This window comes from Peromyscus leucopus, chromosome 4 (genome assembly GCF_004664715.2).
Source record: "Peromyscus leucopus breed LL Stock chromosome 4, UCI_PerLeu_2.1, whole genome shotgun sequence".
NCBI classification, from domain to species: domain Eukaryota; kingdom Metazoa; phylum Chordata; class Mammalia; order Rodentia; family Cricetidae; genus Peromyscus; species Peromyscus leucopus.
The window spans coordinates 122,330,642-122,348,093 of record NC_051066.1 but is presented as its reverse complement, the minus strand read 5'-3'; the positions used below and the strand labels follow the sequence as shown (position 1 = coordinate 122,348,093).

General features: G+C 41.9%; 1 protein-coding gene across 1 annotated transcript in view; it reads right to left on the bottom strand.

The window, feature by feature from the left end:
• Cfap61 (cilia and flagella associated protein 61) overlaps window positions 1-17,452 on the bottom strand; it is a 297,138-nt gene that overhangs the window by 127,327 nt on the left and 152,359 nt on the right. The window contains 1 exon segment of the mRNA XM_028881858.2: window positions 12,763-12,890. Within this exon segment, the coding sequence (XP_028737691.1) occupies window positions 12,763-12,890 (128 nt within the window).

Here is a 17,452-nt window from a genome sequence, read left to right as displayed (position 1 = left end):
TTGTATCAGGATAAGGGAAACTCAACAGGCACTGGCCAGTCCTTCCAGGCTGCATCAGCCACGGAGACTGCTGGCTCTGTCACAGACACCCCAACTAAGCTGTTTTCAAACCGGAGTGACCTTCAGATTCATCTGCAGGTTTATGACTCAGTCCTGACAGACTTGAGGATCTACGCCTCACACAGACTCTAGGAAATATTGAAGATGTTGGGCAGGAGATCACAGCTTCGACTTCTGACATAAAGAAGAACTGAATGTACCAGGCTCTGCTGACTCCCCATGGGGAGACCTTGCCTTTTCAGCTGCCTTTGTCTGAGCTCATATGCTTTGAAAAGGGCAACTGTAAGAATACTGATGAGACATAAACAATGAGCTAAGGAAAATAAGGAACGCAAGGGGAACTCGAGTTCATGCTTTGGGTCTGTCCACATCATCTTGGCCCACCTGGTCACCAGCAAATGGTTCGCTAGCTACCAACATTCTCCCAGCTCTGTCTGCCAAAGAGCATCCTCTAAACACGGGAGCTGAAGAAAGATGCCGGAAGAACAGGGTACCAATCATCAACTGGGACTAGGGTGGGTGGATAATACTAGGGCATCCTTACCCCACAGAGGGGCCATTTTCAATTGTCTCTCTCCAAGAGCCCTAACAGGATGGGGGCCTCAGCCACCCAGCTCGTCAGGAGTTGACCGACAACTATGCTTGGCAGGGGACGCTCTCTTCCCTCCCTTGTCCAAGTACCACCTGGTCAGACTGTTCCTGGGACTATTCCCACACCACACCCCAGTTCTTGGTTGTCAGCTCATTTTGAAGGAACATAAACCAAGACAGGGGGTGATGTTATTATTTTAAAATTATCTAATAGCAGAAGATGAGGATGAAGCAGGCCAAGCACAGGACTCAGTCCCTGGGTATCTGCTCTGCACTTTGATGAGGTCATGAAGAATAGATCGTGGACCTAGCACCCTTAACTCCAAAGAAACATCAAGTACCTGTGAAAATGATGATAAGCTAAACCCTGTTGACAAAAAAGGAATAATATTGAAAAAAAAGGATTTCATTTGGGGGTAGGAGAGTTCCAACAGTGTGTACACTTGGTATTAAGAGACAAGAAATGCATCTAAAAAGAGGAGGAATAATAACTTTACAAATGAAGATACTTTTATTTAATAGCAACTACATTTAAATATTGGAATTTGATGAGGAAGCCTGGTCATGATCTGTGGACCAGGTGTCCCAGATCATTCTTTTCTGATGGCTCAATGTCTAGCCATTCTCCTAGAGGGTGGTAGGGGAGCGTGGGAGACAGAACCCCTGTGCTTAGCATGATGTCCCCCTGTAGCTCCTCCCATGCCTAGCCAACAAACTGGCTTTGGTATGGGTCCCTGGTGATCCCTCTGTGGTTCCAACACTACGACAGGGCAAGATGTGACCTGCCCCACCATCCATCTCAGGTGGCTGCTTGCTCCCCAGGCTCCAGGGAAGGTGATGAGCATGCCACCATCCTTGTCTTCATGCTGCTTGGGCCCTCGTGTGAACAAAGCAACCAGCGAGCACACACCCTTCAGCTCCTGTGACAGAGACCCAGTTACAATCAGCTTGCTCATGGGGGGGTTGGCTCTGAGATCAGCAAGCAAGCGCTGACTATTATTAGTCACCTAATTAGGGACAGGCCACGCTGAAGGTTTCAGATGTCCTCAGACAAACGTAAAGATAAAGAGTGTAATTAAGCCACTGGCCCTAGGCTGGCTGCTGCCAGTGCCCACAGCTGGGCCGGATACTGAGTGGAACTGTGCGACCTGATAACAGGGTTATGGTCACTTGGAGTCAGAGCTATAAAACCTCCTGGTTCTATTCTATCCTTCACCTCAGTTTGCTCAACCAGATGAGGGATCCCTGTCTAGGGTAGGGAGTCTGAAGCTCTGTCCATGGATGGGTTTTTTTTGTTTTGTTTTGTTTTGTTTTGTTTTGTTTTGTTTTTGTTTCTGTTTCGTTGTTGTTGCTTGTTTGTTTTGGGAAAATCTCACTCTGTCACTTTGACTAGCCTGGAACTCAGAGATCTACCTACTTCTGCCTCCTGAGTGTTGGGATTAAAGGTGTGCATCATTGTGATCGGCCTGGTCATCTTTGAGCAAATTTGTCTTGGTATTCTTACCAGAAGGGGACAGTATGGGCTTTAAGGTGCCTACCAGAGTCTCTGGTAAATCACAGTATAGGAAGGTACCTGGGGACACCCCTCAGGGCTGTTACCGGTCAATATTATCCCATGGATCATTTCTACATTTTTCTAGTCCCATCTTAGGCTCTTCAAAAGATTTATTTTGCCTTGGAATTGACTTAGGAAGGCTTTGGAATTAACAGAGAAACAGGAATTGTGCAATACAAGAAAATATCATAAGACACAGAAGCACAGGGATAGCCATAATGGAATAGAATAAAATAGTAACTACTCAGTGAGTTTATGACTAGAAGATAGTGAAAAGGGCATTCTTCTGAATAATAGTGGGAGAAAATACATTGAATGGGGATTCTGTGGGGCAGAGTCCGAGGCTGCCACATCTAATGAGCTTATAGGTGACAGCCATGCCACCGGTCCACAGACCAGACTGTGGACAAGAGGATTAGGAAAACAAAGCAAGTGTAAAAACCTAGTTCCAGTCTCTACGCCCTCCATTGGTAGAACATTTCCATAGTCCCTTGTAAAAATGATTTTAGAAAACCCAACATATTCAAAGTATTGCATATAAGAAGTTCAGCTGGACTATAGTAGGTGCACAGGATGAGCAATAAAGTCTATTTACCAAGCAAATAGAAAATGCAAATAAGCCAGCATAATGCGACTATTTGGATGATTCATAAAGTAGACTTCCAATCACAGTTATTCAGAAGACACAATGAGGGTCACTAAATAATAGGCTTGTGAAAAAGAAACTGTGTTTTCAGACCTGAATGTTAAATCATTATAACTGGGCTCACACATCTTCATTAACTGAAATAGGAACCACTGTAATCAATACATTTTTGCCAACGAGAAATAAGATGGGTTTTTTTTTTGTTGTTGTTGTTGCTGTTTTTAGTCTTATAGTGTAAAAATCCATGAATCAGGATTTGAGAAATCCTCAAGCATTTTCTGCATCCCATTGGCTGTGAAAACATCTTCTTCACATGCAGAAATCTTGAAGAAGTGGTGGTTGGTAGAAGGTCAGGTGAATATGATGGATGAGGCAAGACTTTTTGGTAGCCCAACTCATTCACCTTTTGAAGTGTTTGACAGGCCACATGTGACTGGGAATTGTGGAGACAAACTGGGCCCAGTCTGTTGACCAATGCTGGCTGGAGGAGATGCAGTTTTCAATGCATCTCATTGATTTTCTGAGCACACTTCTCAGATGCAATGGTTTCAATGGTGTTGGAAGGCTGCAGAGGATCAGAAGGGCAGTAGACACCAAATAGCGCCCAGCATCATCATTTGCTTCACATTTGGCTTTGAGAAGAGTTTTGGGGCTTCCTCTTAGTTCAAGCACTGAACTGAGCCAGTTGTCATATATGATCCAGTTTCTGTCACAAGTCACAATCCAACTGAAAAACAATTCATTTTTTGTTCTATAGAATAAGACAAGATGACAGTTCAAAATGACAGTGTGAAAAAAATTGCAGTCAGCTCATGAGGCACGCACTTACGAATTTTACCACTCTTCCAATTTGCTTCAAATGCCAGACAGACATTACAAGACCTATTCTGAGTTCTTTGGCAACTTCTCAGGTAGTGATTAAAGAATCAGCTTCAATAACTGCACTCAATTGGCTGCAGTCAACTTCCGATGGCAGCCACTCTGCTCCTCATCTTCCTTTGCAGCACTTCTGGAACCACTGTACCACAGTTCCCAGACAAATGCATTGTAGACGTGAGTTGTCTCTGTTGCTTTAAGACTCATTTTGAACTCAAGTAAGAAAACGGTTCAAATTTGCTTTTGGTTTAATATAATTTTCATAGTATAAAATAACTATGAAATGAACAAAAAGCAATACATTATTAGCAAAAAATAAAGTGAGAAAAGCTATTGAGAGTAAGGTATCACATAACCACAATTACTTAAGAATGCATTCCAATATCAAATGACAAATTTCAATAATGCAAAAACTATAATATTGTCAGCCTAATATTAACAAAGGGGAATATCCAAGAAGACACAGATTCAAAAAATCCTCAATATTTGCCAGCCAAATTCAAGAACATATTAAGAAGATATGTGCCATGACCAAGTTTGTTTCAATCCAGAGATACAAATAATATTCAGCACACACAAATCAATAAATATATGACAGCACATAAATACACTTAAAAGCATAAATCACATGACCATCATCAATAGATACATAAAGGACCTTTGACCAAGTTCAACATTCGTCCTTGAGAAAAGCCCTAGAGAAACTAGGAACAGAAGGAATATACCTCAGCATAATGAAGGCTGTATATAATAAACCTATAGCCAACACTGATCTCAATAAAAGAAATGAAAGCCTTTAATCTAAAATCAGAAACATAACACACTTTTCTATCCTTATCCAATATAGTGCTTGAAGTCTTAATTAGAGCAAGATGAGAAATAGAAATAAAAGCAATAGAAATAACAAAGAAGCCAAATTATCTCAATTTGAAGACAATATAATTCTATACTTAAAAGACCCTAAAGACTCCACTGGGAAACTCTAAGATGTAAGGAACACTTTTAGCAAATTAACAGAACACAAAATCAACATACAAAACCAGTAATTTTCCTATAGACCAGTGATGAACCTGCCAAGAAAGAAACGAGGGAGGAAAACAGCCATTCACAGTATCTTAAAAAAAAATACCTCAGGAAGTTAAAGACCTCTGCAATAAAATATTTTTATTTAGTGTGTGTGTGTGTGTGTGTGTGTGTGTGTGTGTGTGTGTGTGTGTATGTGTCTCGAATGCACAGACACGTGTGTACTCAGAGGCCAGAAGAGATGTTCAGTGTCACGTTCTATCATTCTCCTCAGTATTCCCTTGAGACAGTCTCCTACTGAGCCTGGAACTGGGCTGGTGGCACCCAAAATCCAGGGGTCCCCCTGTCTTTGCCCCTCTCTCCATGCTGATGATGTAGGCACATAAGACTACACTGGCTTTTTATATGGACTCTGGGTTTTGCAGTCAGGTCCTCATGCTCAAGCAGCAAGCATTCTGATCTACTAAGCCATCTCTCCAGCTGTACAGCAGAAAGTTTAAAACACAGAAGAAGGGAACTGAAGACACTAGAAGATGGAGAGACCATCCATGCTCATGAATTGGCAGAATATATATATATATATGAAATTACTGAAAGTGGTCTACATGTTCAACACACTCCCCATCGAAATGCCAACATTCTTCACAGAACCACATAAATAGTCCTAAAATTCCTAGAAAGACAGTCACAAAACCTTTAACCTATGGTTTGTGCTGCCTGCAGAGCATTCTGGGACCAGAGCCTAGCAGAATCCTCATCAAAGAGACTAGAGAGACTTCACCCAGCAACTGATGGGAGCAGATGCAGAGTCCCACAGCCAAACATTAGACAGAGCTCAGGGAGTCCTGTGGAGGAGGGGAGGGGGTTGGAGGAACCAGAACCAGAGGGGTATACTGCACCTGGGGACGTATATCCAAATGAAAAGCACACCACAGAGATACCTGTACATGTTCATTGTTGCCTTATTCACACCAACCAAGATATGGAACCAGCCCCAATGTGTATTCATAGATGAATGAATGAAAAAAATGTATATAGATGCCATGGAGTTGTACTCAGTCTTACAGAGGAGTGAAAGTGTGTCATTTACAGGATAAAAAGATGGAGCTAGGATGTTCATGGTCAGCAAAATATGAGCCAAACTCAGAAAGACAATACCATGTTTTCTCTCATATGTACAATATATACACACCAATTTATAAACACATACATGCACACATACATGAAGTGAAGGCAGGACAGCTATGAAATAGGAGGAAGGGACTTCAGGGGGTAAACAGAGAGGTAATGAAAAAGAAGAAAGATAAAATAGCAATTTTCTTCATGTGAGATCTAGATTTAGCTACATATATGTGTTCACACACATGTGAAATAAAAGCAGAAAAGAGACTAATTGGCGAGAAAGGGGAACGAGTCAGAGGGGGAAGGATGGGGGAAAGGCAGTGTGGGACAGATATGAGGAAGGTAGACTGATACAAGTGTATGAAAATGCCATAATGGAAGCCATTGTTTTATATCCAAAAATAAATAACAGATAAAATCTGGTGCCCCCAGCCCCCACTGGAGACAGACTCATACAGTGTATTTCAGGCCTGAACTAACTGTATAGCCCTAGCTGGCCTGCAACTCCTGACAATCCTCCTGCCTCAGCCTGAGCACTGTGATTACAGGCTGAGACACATGGACTAGCTTTTATCCCTTTGCAGTCTTACTTTCTTGGTGAGGCAAGACCTCCTGCTAGCCTGGAAGACTCCTGGGCTTCACCGTGATGCTCCTTTTCTGGAACTAGTGTTATCCTGACGATGGCATGCGCCTTTTAATGTGAGAACAAGGAGTTCCTTCTAGCCTTGCCTAGGGTTGGTCAAGTCCCTTGCCGAGGGTGGCAGTACCTGAGGGTCCCCTGCTGTGACCCTCCATCAGCACAGATGGGGACAGGGCAGCTCTTGGGGCCACATGTTTCAGCACCAACTGACAGACTGCACAGGCAGGCTAACCGCCAATGATGTCCTTTCTCCATTTCTCATTGGTTGAATCTCTAAAGATGTCTTGCTAAGAGCAGTGTTGACGAGCATGTAAATAAAACAACCAGATGCCCCAAACCTAGAGCTCTGGATCCTAAAGAGCCAGGCAGTAACTGACCCGCTGTTCCATCAGAATGGCAGCTTCGGGGTGACACAAAACCATTACCTGGATGTCCTGAGCATCGTGAAATAATCCACAATTCCCAGGAGTATGTCTCCAGGCCTGTTTGCCCCCAATCTTTTATACCAAAAAGCCAGCATCTATTCCTCTATGTCCCCCACTCTGAGTAGAATGCACTCCCCTTTGCTAGACCAACTGTTGACTCTCACAGAGGCCTGTGCCTTGGCAGAGCAGAGGACAGGAAAGGTTAAAACACCTGGGCAGACGGAGCCATCACTGACCCTTCCTTGGCTCCCTTCCCGGCTCTTTCCCTTAGGACTCAGTGCCCTTAGGACTCAGATGCAGCAGGCTCAGGAGAGGAAACAAATTACCTACCTGCACCTGCCTTTACCCTGCGTGACCTTGCACTCCCTCCCTCTCGGGGCTCCTGGCAACTGCAAAAAGAGCCGAGAGCAAACAGGGCTGCCAGCTCTGACATCCAGTGCTGCAGGGGCCACAGGCCCAGGAGGGAGGCGGAGGCCCAGGGGCTAGGATGCTGCCCTGTGCCTCTAGGGAAGCACTTGCCACGTGTCATCTGGTACTGGCGACTCTAGAGGCCATGCCATAGGAAAGATGCAGGGCTGATTTGAAGCCAAACAGCCAAAGACATGAGGATGTGTCCCCACAGATACACAGATGGACTGCAGCTAAGGTTAAGACGGAACATTCGAATAAAAAACAGAAACCCCAAACAGAGTGGTGGTATATGCCTCCAATCCCAGTAAATCAGAAGATGGATGAAAGAGAATCACAAGTCTGAGGGCCTGCTGGGAAACACAGTGCGAGTACACCCATTAAATTATTTTAAAAACTTTAGCCTCCTAATCTCCTGCATGCTCCCATGGCCTGGAATGTGCTGGGTGCTGACTCTGAGCAACCCATGTCAGCCCCCAAGCACTGGCAAGGATGGCTATAACGAGGCCAGAGAGTGCGCACCGACTGCTTTGAAAGGAAGAGATGTGCACTTTGCTCTTCTCTCTCTCTCTCTCTCTCTCTCTCTCTCTCTCTCTCTCTCTCTCAACAGGGTCTCTCTGTATAACAGCCATGACTGTCCTGGAACACAATTTGTAGACCAGGTTGGCCTTGAACTCACAGAGACCTGCCTGCCTCTGCTCCCGAGAGCTGAATGTAAAAGCAAAGAGTATCCGTTATGTCAGGAGAGGACGGGACCGCCAGATCTGGAAGAAGAGACGCCTGTGCTGCACTCCATGTGGACTTTCCACATGTTAAGTCTAACAGAGAAGCTCAAGAGCCCAGGCAATGTTCACCGCGCCCCCACCCAGGAAAAACCTCGCTTCCAAAATGTGGATTTAATCCCCATGGGTAGGCAGCATTTGGTGAAATGCCTTCAATTTCATTGCAGGCCAAATTGTGTGTAAATTTAGTTCAAGTGGCAACTAAACCAGTACAGTGAAATATGCAGTAAGTTACTATGGTGATTGCTAATTTAAAATAATTAGAGAAAATAATGAGAAGACTATTTCCTCTCTCAAGGATTAGAGATCTGTAAGCTGATACCAGTCTCCTTCCAGTGAACATAATCTCTGTAATGAAGACAGAATTGTGAGTGCTTTAGAAAGGTCGCTCTGATTGGGGAATTTAATCAACCCAGTACTTATACCAGAACTTATATTTGTTTTTATTGAATCTAAGTCAATTCCATAAAAGGAAAACTACATGTGTATATCTTAATGTAATCATTCTAAGCAGAACATTATAAGTATTACAGCCAAATTAAGATTTAAGACCTGTTGATAATCATTTGTTGTTTTCTCCAACTTCAAAACTCCACCCCACTAATTCATAACTCAAATTTGGATTGCATAAGGCTTGCTGTTCAGAGTCTTAGGAGCAGGGACCCGGCAGGAGAGTCAAACTTACATACATAATCAAAGTTACATACAGTGCAGCATCCACAGGGAAGTGAATATTCACAGTTTTCCTTGTGACTTCATTTCTGCCATGAAATACTGCTAAGCGGCCAGAGGCTTGTGGCATTTGAACACTGTTGTGAACTTCAGTAACAACACACACCGTCCTTCTGGTTAACTGAGGTTAAGTTCTGGAACTTCAAACAAGTTGGCTAGAAAGTTAAACAACAGACTAGCTCTTTTCTTTTTCAGGTAATGTGTTTTCAGATAAGCTAGTCACTCACTTATCTTCCTGATAGTCAGGCTTGAGTACTTGTTGGGGTGGGTGGGGTGTCCTTAGCTAACTTCCCCGAAGCTCCGTTCATCCTCTGGGGCTGCTAACTGTTGGCTTCAAGAGGATTCATGATGAGCTGGATTTTCCTGTCTTCCTCTGGCCTTAGAGCTCCCACAGCTTTGAACAATAGCTGGAGTTTTCCCTGTCACCCCAAATAAATGCTCTGCTTTCCACTCAGGTCTCTGTGCCCTCTTAAGACAGGTTCTTTACAAATATCTGCTAGAGCAGGGTATGGTGGTACACACTGTTAATCCTAGCATTTGGGAGGCAGATGCAAGAAGGCCGGCTTGGTTTGCTTAGTAGAGTTCCAGGCCAGCCAGGAATACACAGTGAGACTTTGTCTAAAACCAAACAAACAAATAAAATAAAGATAGCACCTTAAAAGGGAAACAGTTGTTAAAAACTGAGCTATCTGTGCTAGTGAGGAAGTAGAGTAAGGGGAACACTCAGCCATTGCTGGTGGGAGTGCAAACTTGTGCAGCCACTATGGAATCCCTGTGGCAGTTCCTCAGAAAGATGGAAAATAATCTACCTCAAGATCCAGCTATACCACGCTTGAGCATATAGCCAAAGGGTGCTTTATCCACTACTGAGACACTCACTCTACCAAGTTCACTGCTGCTTCCTCCCACAGAAAAATGGGAACAAACACGGTGACCCACAGCCAGACAATATGCAGAGAGTGAGACAGCTTGGCATACTAAGCCCTATCAGGGATGACACCATCAAATCCCTCCCCTCAGGGCTCAGGAAACTCTGCAGAAGAGAAAGTGGAAAGAGTGTAAGAGCCAGGGGGGTGGGGGGGAGGTGGGAGCAGGTCCTTCTAGTCACAACAGAACTAATGCACAGGTCCTTTGAGCATATATTATGGTTTCCAGTTTTGTGTTATTATGGGATTCCTCTGTGACAAATGTGTGTGTGCACACACATCTATACGTGTTTCTTGTGCTTTTTATTTGGTTCCTTTTCTTGTTTGTTTGTTTTGTCCTATTAAGTTTTGCTTTTGTTTTATCTTATTATTATTATTTAGATGCCTGGTTGTTGTCTAATGAGAGACAAAAAGAGTTTGACTTGGATGGGAGGGAAGAAGGAGAGGATCTCAGAGGAGTTGGGGGAGGGACTGTAATCAGAATATATTGTATGAAAAAGTTCTGTTTTCAATGAAAGAAAAATGGAACAAAACAAAAACAACAAAAAACCCTAATCAACCAACCAACCAACCAACCAAACAAACAAACAAACAAACAAACAAAACCCAAGATACCTTTCTAAGAGTAAAGGAGGCACAGGGGTGCTGTTGGTAGGAGATACAGCTTCAAATGTTCTAGAGCACAGTTGGATAACTACCGTTGCAACAACTAATTGGATATTTCAAATTAGCTGGTAGAAAGGACTTTGTTCCAAACATAAAAGTTGGAGATGTGCTAGTTACATTTTATACAGTGTTTTGAAATATCACCCATATCTACTAAACGTACACATACTATGTGTCAATTTAAAATGGAAAAAAAAAAAGTAAGTTTTTGTTTTGTTGTTGCTGTTATTTGAAGAGTAGATGAAGAAATCCAGTCTGAGAGAAATCAGGAAGCCAAGTCAGGACTGGCAGGGCCAGGGCGGGAGCCCAAGTCCTTAGACTCCAACCTAGGGTTTTTCTGTTGTGGAGATTCAGTGAGCAGGTAGATGGGGAGAGACTGGTAAAACCCAAGTCCTTAGGAACTGTCCATCTGGAAATGGGCTCTAAAATACAGCTGTTGAGAGACAGTATGGGAAGCCACACAAACCTGCCTTGCCCCCAAGGATTGTGTCCTAATGTCTGGCATGGGTTTGGAAGAGACATTCTGACTGCTATGCCATTTCTAAACACCTATCTTTGATGCAGTCAAAACTAGGCCCCAGGCCTGGGGCTCTTGCTGCCCAAGTCTGATGATCTGAGTTAGATCCCTGGGATCTACATGGTAGAAGAAGAGAACCAACTCCACAGAGTTCTCCTCTGACCCCCCACATGTGTTGTGGAATATTACTTCAACTATGTAAAGATGTGCTACATTTGCTTCTGTTGTGGAATATTACTTTAACTATGTAAAGATGTGCTACATTTGTTTATGTTGTGGAATATTGCTTTAACTATGTAAAGGCATGTTGCATTTGTTTATGCTGCATTTGTTTAACGATGTAAAGAAGTGTTACATTTGCTTATGTTGCATTTCTTTAATGATGTAAAGATGTGTTGCTTTGCCTGCCTAAGGCACCTGATTGCTCTAATAAAAAGCTGAACTTCCAATAGCTAGGCAGGGGAGGGAGAGTCGTGCCTGGTGGGCAGAGAGAATAAAGTAGGAGGAGGAATCTAGGCTTAAGAAAGGAGAGAATGAGAAGAGAATGGGGGAGAAAAAAGGGAGATGCCTGGGGCCAGCCAGGCAGCTGCTAGCCAGCCAGCCATGGAATAGGACATACAGAATAAAAGGGAGATAAAAAGCCCCAGGGCAAAACACAGATGAAGAGAAACAGGTTAATTTGAGTTATAAGAGCTGTGGGACAAGCATAAGTTAAGGTCCAGCATTCATAACTGATATTAAGTCTCTGTGTCATGATTTGGGAGCTGGTTGGTGGCCCAAAAGAAAGCCTGCTACACACATGTAACTTGGCATGTCCCAGCTTTTACACATACAATAAATAAATGTAATAAAAATTTGCTAGGAATGATGGTGCACATCTTTACTCTCAGCACTCGAGAGACAGAGGCAGGCAGATCAATGTGAGGCCAGCATGATCTAGTCAAGGCTAGATAAACTATGAGTATATGGTATACCAGTTACATTGTAGAACCTCACGCTCGTACCTCAGCCTACTTTGGAGCTTCTGATTCTGCCTGCCTGGTATGGGCTTTAGGAATCTAAGATGTGATTCTTATGATTGTCTTGATAAAGTAAACACATGTAGAACAGGACCAGCAGAGGCTTTTGCGAAAGGGTCATATGGTACCAATTTTATTCATTTTAAGCCTCATAATCTTTGCTGAGATACTCAACTTTGGAACTGAGGCACAAAAATAGTTGCAAGTAACACATGGAAGTGAATATAGCAGTGATCCAAATGAGTTCTACTGATTTGTCCTATTCCATCCCACATCTAGAATGTTCCACCGATTCATGAATCCACACAGCTGTGCAATGGATTGGCAAATACTCTCAAAGTCTGTTTTCTCAAGTGGGGAGAGAGTCCCCCATGTTTGCACAATTACAAGGCATTACCAAGTCAACCCTTTGCGGGAAATCAAACCCCAAAACGGCTGTGCAAGGGTCACAGAAAAGTGGATAGACGGGTGTTTTTAAAAGATGAATATGGTGCTGGAGAAATGCCCAGTGGTTCACAGCACTTGTTGCTCTTCCAGAGGACAGAGGTTCAGTTCTCAGCATCCATACCTGGAGGCTCCCAACCTCTAACTCCAGTTCCAGGGAGTCAGATGCCTTCTGGCCTCCAGGGGAACCTGCATGCATGTGGTGCACATAAACTCACACAGGCACACATATACACATACATTAAAAAATGAATATATAAAAGGTACAAGAAAAATTTTTATTCCTCAAACATAAACAGATAAATGACTAAACAGAATGAAAGAACTCACCAAAACACCAGAGTCTCTAGGAATGAAATTCCAACACTGGATGCACCAACCACAACGATTCTGGCATTGACAGTGACTTTTGGTTCTAATGTTAGTTTCCGGTTTGTGTGGTTTAAGGCATAACTCGGCTGCAATAAAACAAAGAGAAAAAAAAAAAAACTTGAGAAAAATGTACCTGAATCAGTGCCCCCAACGAACAATTACAAGGCCTTACTAAACCAACCATTTGTAGGAAATCAGACCCAATAATGACCATGTAAGGGCTACAGGAAAGTGGATACATAGGTGTTTTTAAGAAATGAATATGATCCTAGAGGAATGGGCCAGTGGCATCCAGCACTTGCTGCTCTTCCAGAGGACTGAGATTCAGTTAACAGCAAGTACATCTGGTGAGTCACAACCACCTCTAACTCCAGTACCAGGGAGTTGGATGCCTTCTGGTCTCATGGGAACCTGCATGCATGTGGTGCACATAAACTCACACAGGCACACACATACACATAAATTAAAAATGAATAAATAAATATTTTAAAATAAAACAATATAGTTGCTGTGGAATAATCCTTTTGTACACTGTAAAGATTTGTCACTAGAATGGGTTTCATAAAAAGCTAACTGGCCAGTAGCCATGCAAGAAGTAATAGGTGAGATAAAACTAAGGATGTTGGGATGAAGAAGGGCAGACTCAGAGGAGATGCCAGCAAATGCAGAAGAAGCAGGATGTGTAGAAAGTGAGGTAACTAGCCATGAGCCATGTGGCAGAGAGTAGATAAGAAATATGGGTTAACTTAAATGTAAGAGTAAGCTAGTAACAAGCCTGAACTAACCGGCAAGCTTTTACAATTAATATTAAATTTCTGAGTGGTTATTTGGGAGTGGCTGTTGGCACAGGAAAATTCTGCCTACAAAGGGCATTCCAATGTGGGGTCAGAATTTCCATGTGCAACCTGACAAGGCTTGAGGGAAAGTTCCACAAAATGCATAGGGACGGAGCCAAACACAGCTTCCTAGTTTTGTGTCTCTGATGCCCGCCACAGTATAGAGACGCCAGCAGCTGCCAGCACACCATGGGCTAAGCTGCGTGGTGGGTTCCGGCAGTCTCTCACATGGGCTGCAGTACAGAGAGGCATCTCCCAGCCACTGCCTGTGGGCTTGAGCTGCCAGCATGGGCTCCACCAGCACACTGCATGTGGGGGTTAGGGTTTTGCTCATGCAGATAGAAAAGGTTACAAATATACAGTAAAGACAGATTCAGATGGAAAAAAAAAAACTCTAAATGGGTTACAGTGTATTTAAAAATATATATATATAAAGGCTTGGGAGATCAAAGAGAAAGAGGACATACAGTCTTAGATTTTAAAATATAGTTTTAAAATAATAGTAAAGTCCTTAAAAAGGGAATAAAGTGGGCTGGAGAGGTGGCTCAGCGGTTAAGAGCACTGACTGCTCTTCCAGGGGTCCTGAGTTCAATTCCCAGCACCCACATGGTGGCTCACAACCATCTATAATGAGATCTGGTACCCTCTTCTGCCTATAAGCATATGTGCAGATAGAACACTGTATACATAATAAACAAATCTTTTTTTTAAAAAAAGGGAGTAAAGTAATATAAAATAAAAAAGCCACATAAAGATGGTAAATACACAGAGTCTGAATACTATGTTATGGTGTTCTTTGAATCTTTTGACAACTGAGGAAGGAGTAATAGCTGCTAAGACACACTGGTTATGAAAGCTGCTAAATTAAACCAACCTATATATTTAAAAAATGTCTTAACTTCAAAATGTAAGTGAAAAAATGTATTACTCTGAGGAAGAGGTTATGCTTTTGTTCCCACAAAAGATTAAAGGCTGCAGATTCATTTGAGGTTAAAGATGATCAGGTTTGATCAAGGAAAACCCCTTGAAATCCTGACTACAGACATAAAGAAATAAACCTACAAAACTACAAAACATTTAATGTATATTTTACCTGTTCAAATATAAAACAAAAAATTATCTTTGGCTAACCTGTGTACAACACAGTCTGTACTCATATTAATACAAAAATGTATATTACCTTTAAAAGTTTATGTATTTTCAGAACAAGGAGACCAGACACCAAAGAAAACAGGTGGCCCAGGTGATCTAGCATCTCAAAATGCCTCTGTTATAGTCTCCTCAAAATTCTATATAGAAAACAGCTTCCAAGACTGCTAGCTGAGATGGTCCAGCCTCTGAAACTACTCCAGATAAGACCTAGCAATTATACCAATTTTATGAAGGTTCCCTCAAAGGTAACAAACAAACCCACAAACAATGGGAAGTATTCTAGAGAATGACACCCACATTCCCAAAATATTGGTTATGGATGTTTGTTATCATTTAAGAGGGGGTTGGTTACAAATTTTTATTCATCATAGTAAAAAAAAAAAAGGCTAAACAAAGAAGTCAAAGTCAAAGATCTCTTTCTGAAAGAAAAGGGGGGATATAATATAGAAATGATGAGATAAAAGGGTAGATCATTGAATTCACTTAATCCAAAAAACCACCATTAATCTCAAAATATTTTACATTGGCATGGATTTTGGGTTGTTTTTGATACAAATTTAAAGTTATTTTTGTTATACTGTGTGTATGTTTCTACTCTTGTTCAGGGTATTGTGTTTATACAGCTCATTTAAAACGTAATGTATAGTTAAAAATACAGATTAATAATCATCTATAATAGTCAAAATTATAATCATATTGGGTATGTTTTCAAGGTCATACACAGACATATTTAGATAGACAGATGGTTTCCAAAGACTTCAAAGACCTACAGAATATGACACTTAATATGTTTAATAACCCAAGGCTTTTCATGACAGTGAGACATGTCTGCTCCTGACAGCACCAATTTACTTCAAAGAAGGTGATTGGCATTGAAGAAACTGCATATGGAGTTTACTTTATATCAAAAGCTGGCCATTTGGGCAAAGAAATTGCCTTTGCCTCAATTGCTGACAGTATACTGTACAAACTGGACCAGCAGGACTCAAAGAAAGCAACTGCCAAACTATGCCAAGACAAAGTAGGGCAGTCCTTCAAAATTCTTTGCTTCACAAAAAAGTCTGTCAGATATTCTAGGCCTATAAGCCAAAGATGGATGCCCCAACATTACGGAGGAACCTTGGGTGGCTGTCCAGACAGTCAACTGTTTCTGTCATTTCTGTAGTTTTGAAAGTGGCTTACACTGCACTTTCTGTTTAATCAGGTAAATATCCTCTGGGGTATTTGATGTAGTTGAAGACTAGACATTATAGTTATAGTTTTCCTTAGTTATGATAAAAGGTAAATTAGGTACAAAACTTTGGACTCACAAAGATAAGATAGATAATAGAGTATTTTCTCTAATTTTGCCAAATATAAATGGAATGGATATTGTAACTGTAATTCTTACTTAACTGTTTTTTGTTGTATATAATTATACTATGTTAAAATTAAAACCTTCCATTTTAATTAGACAAAAGGGGCAAATGCTGTGGCATAATCCTTTTGTACACTATAATGATTTGTCATTCAAATTTTTTAAATAAAAAGCTGACTAGCTGGTATAGTATAGGCTGGGCAACCAAACTAAGGATGCTGGGAGGAATCAGGGTAAAGTCAGAGGACATGTCAACAGATGCAGAGGAAGCAAGATATGTAGAAAATGACATAACTAGCCATGAGCCACATGGCAGAGAGTAGATCAGAAATATGGGCTAATTGAAAATGTAAGAGTTAGCCAGTAACAAGCCTGAGCTTTACAAGCATTTACAATTAATATTAAGTTCTAAGTTGGTGTATGTGTATCTAATAAATTATCTGGGTCAGAGAACAGACAGCACTAAATACAAAGCTAGAAAATGGCATCACACCTTAATCTAGCATTCCAGAGATAGAAATCCTCTGGATCTCTGTGAGTTCAAGCCACATTGGAAATAGCCAAGCATGTGACACACGCTTTAATCCAGAAAGCAGCTTTAATCCAGGAGTGGTGTAGAAACAGGAAGATATATAAGCGTGAGGACCAAAACTAGAAGTTTGGCTGTAAGCATTCAGGCTTTTGAGCAGTAATTCAGCTGAGACCATTCTGATGAGGACTCAGAGCCTCCAGTCTGAGAGACAAGACCAGCTGAGGATCGCAAGGTGAGATAGCTGTGCTTGTTCTGTCTCTCTGATCTACCAGCATGGACCCAATAACTCGCCTCGGTTTGATTTTATTAATAAGAACTTTTAAGATTCCTGCTACACTAAGTGGTTATTTGGGAGTGGCTTCTGGCATTTCTGGCATAGGAAAACCACACCTACATATAGTAATTTGATTAATATCTAGGCTGTCACAAAAAAATGCTTGATTTGAATGGTTTTGTCTTTTTTTTTTTTTTTTTTTTTTTTTTTTGAGACAGGGTTTCCTTGTGTAGTGCTTTGGTACCTGTCCTGGAACTCACTCTGTAGCCCAGGCTGGCCTCAAACTCACAGAGATCCGCCTATCTCTGCCTCCCGAGTGCTGGGATTAAAGGTGTGCGCCACTACCGCCGGCATGGTTTTGTCTTATGGTAAATACTTCATTAAGACTCAGAGCTCTTAGTGATTAGAAACAGCAAGGTAAATAATCTTACAAGACAACCAAGGTATTCCCTGGGAATTGTAGTCCCCTGTCTTTCCTTATGTCCAAAATTTTGAGT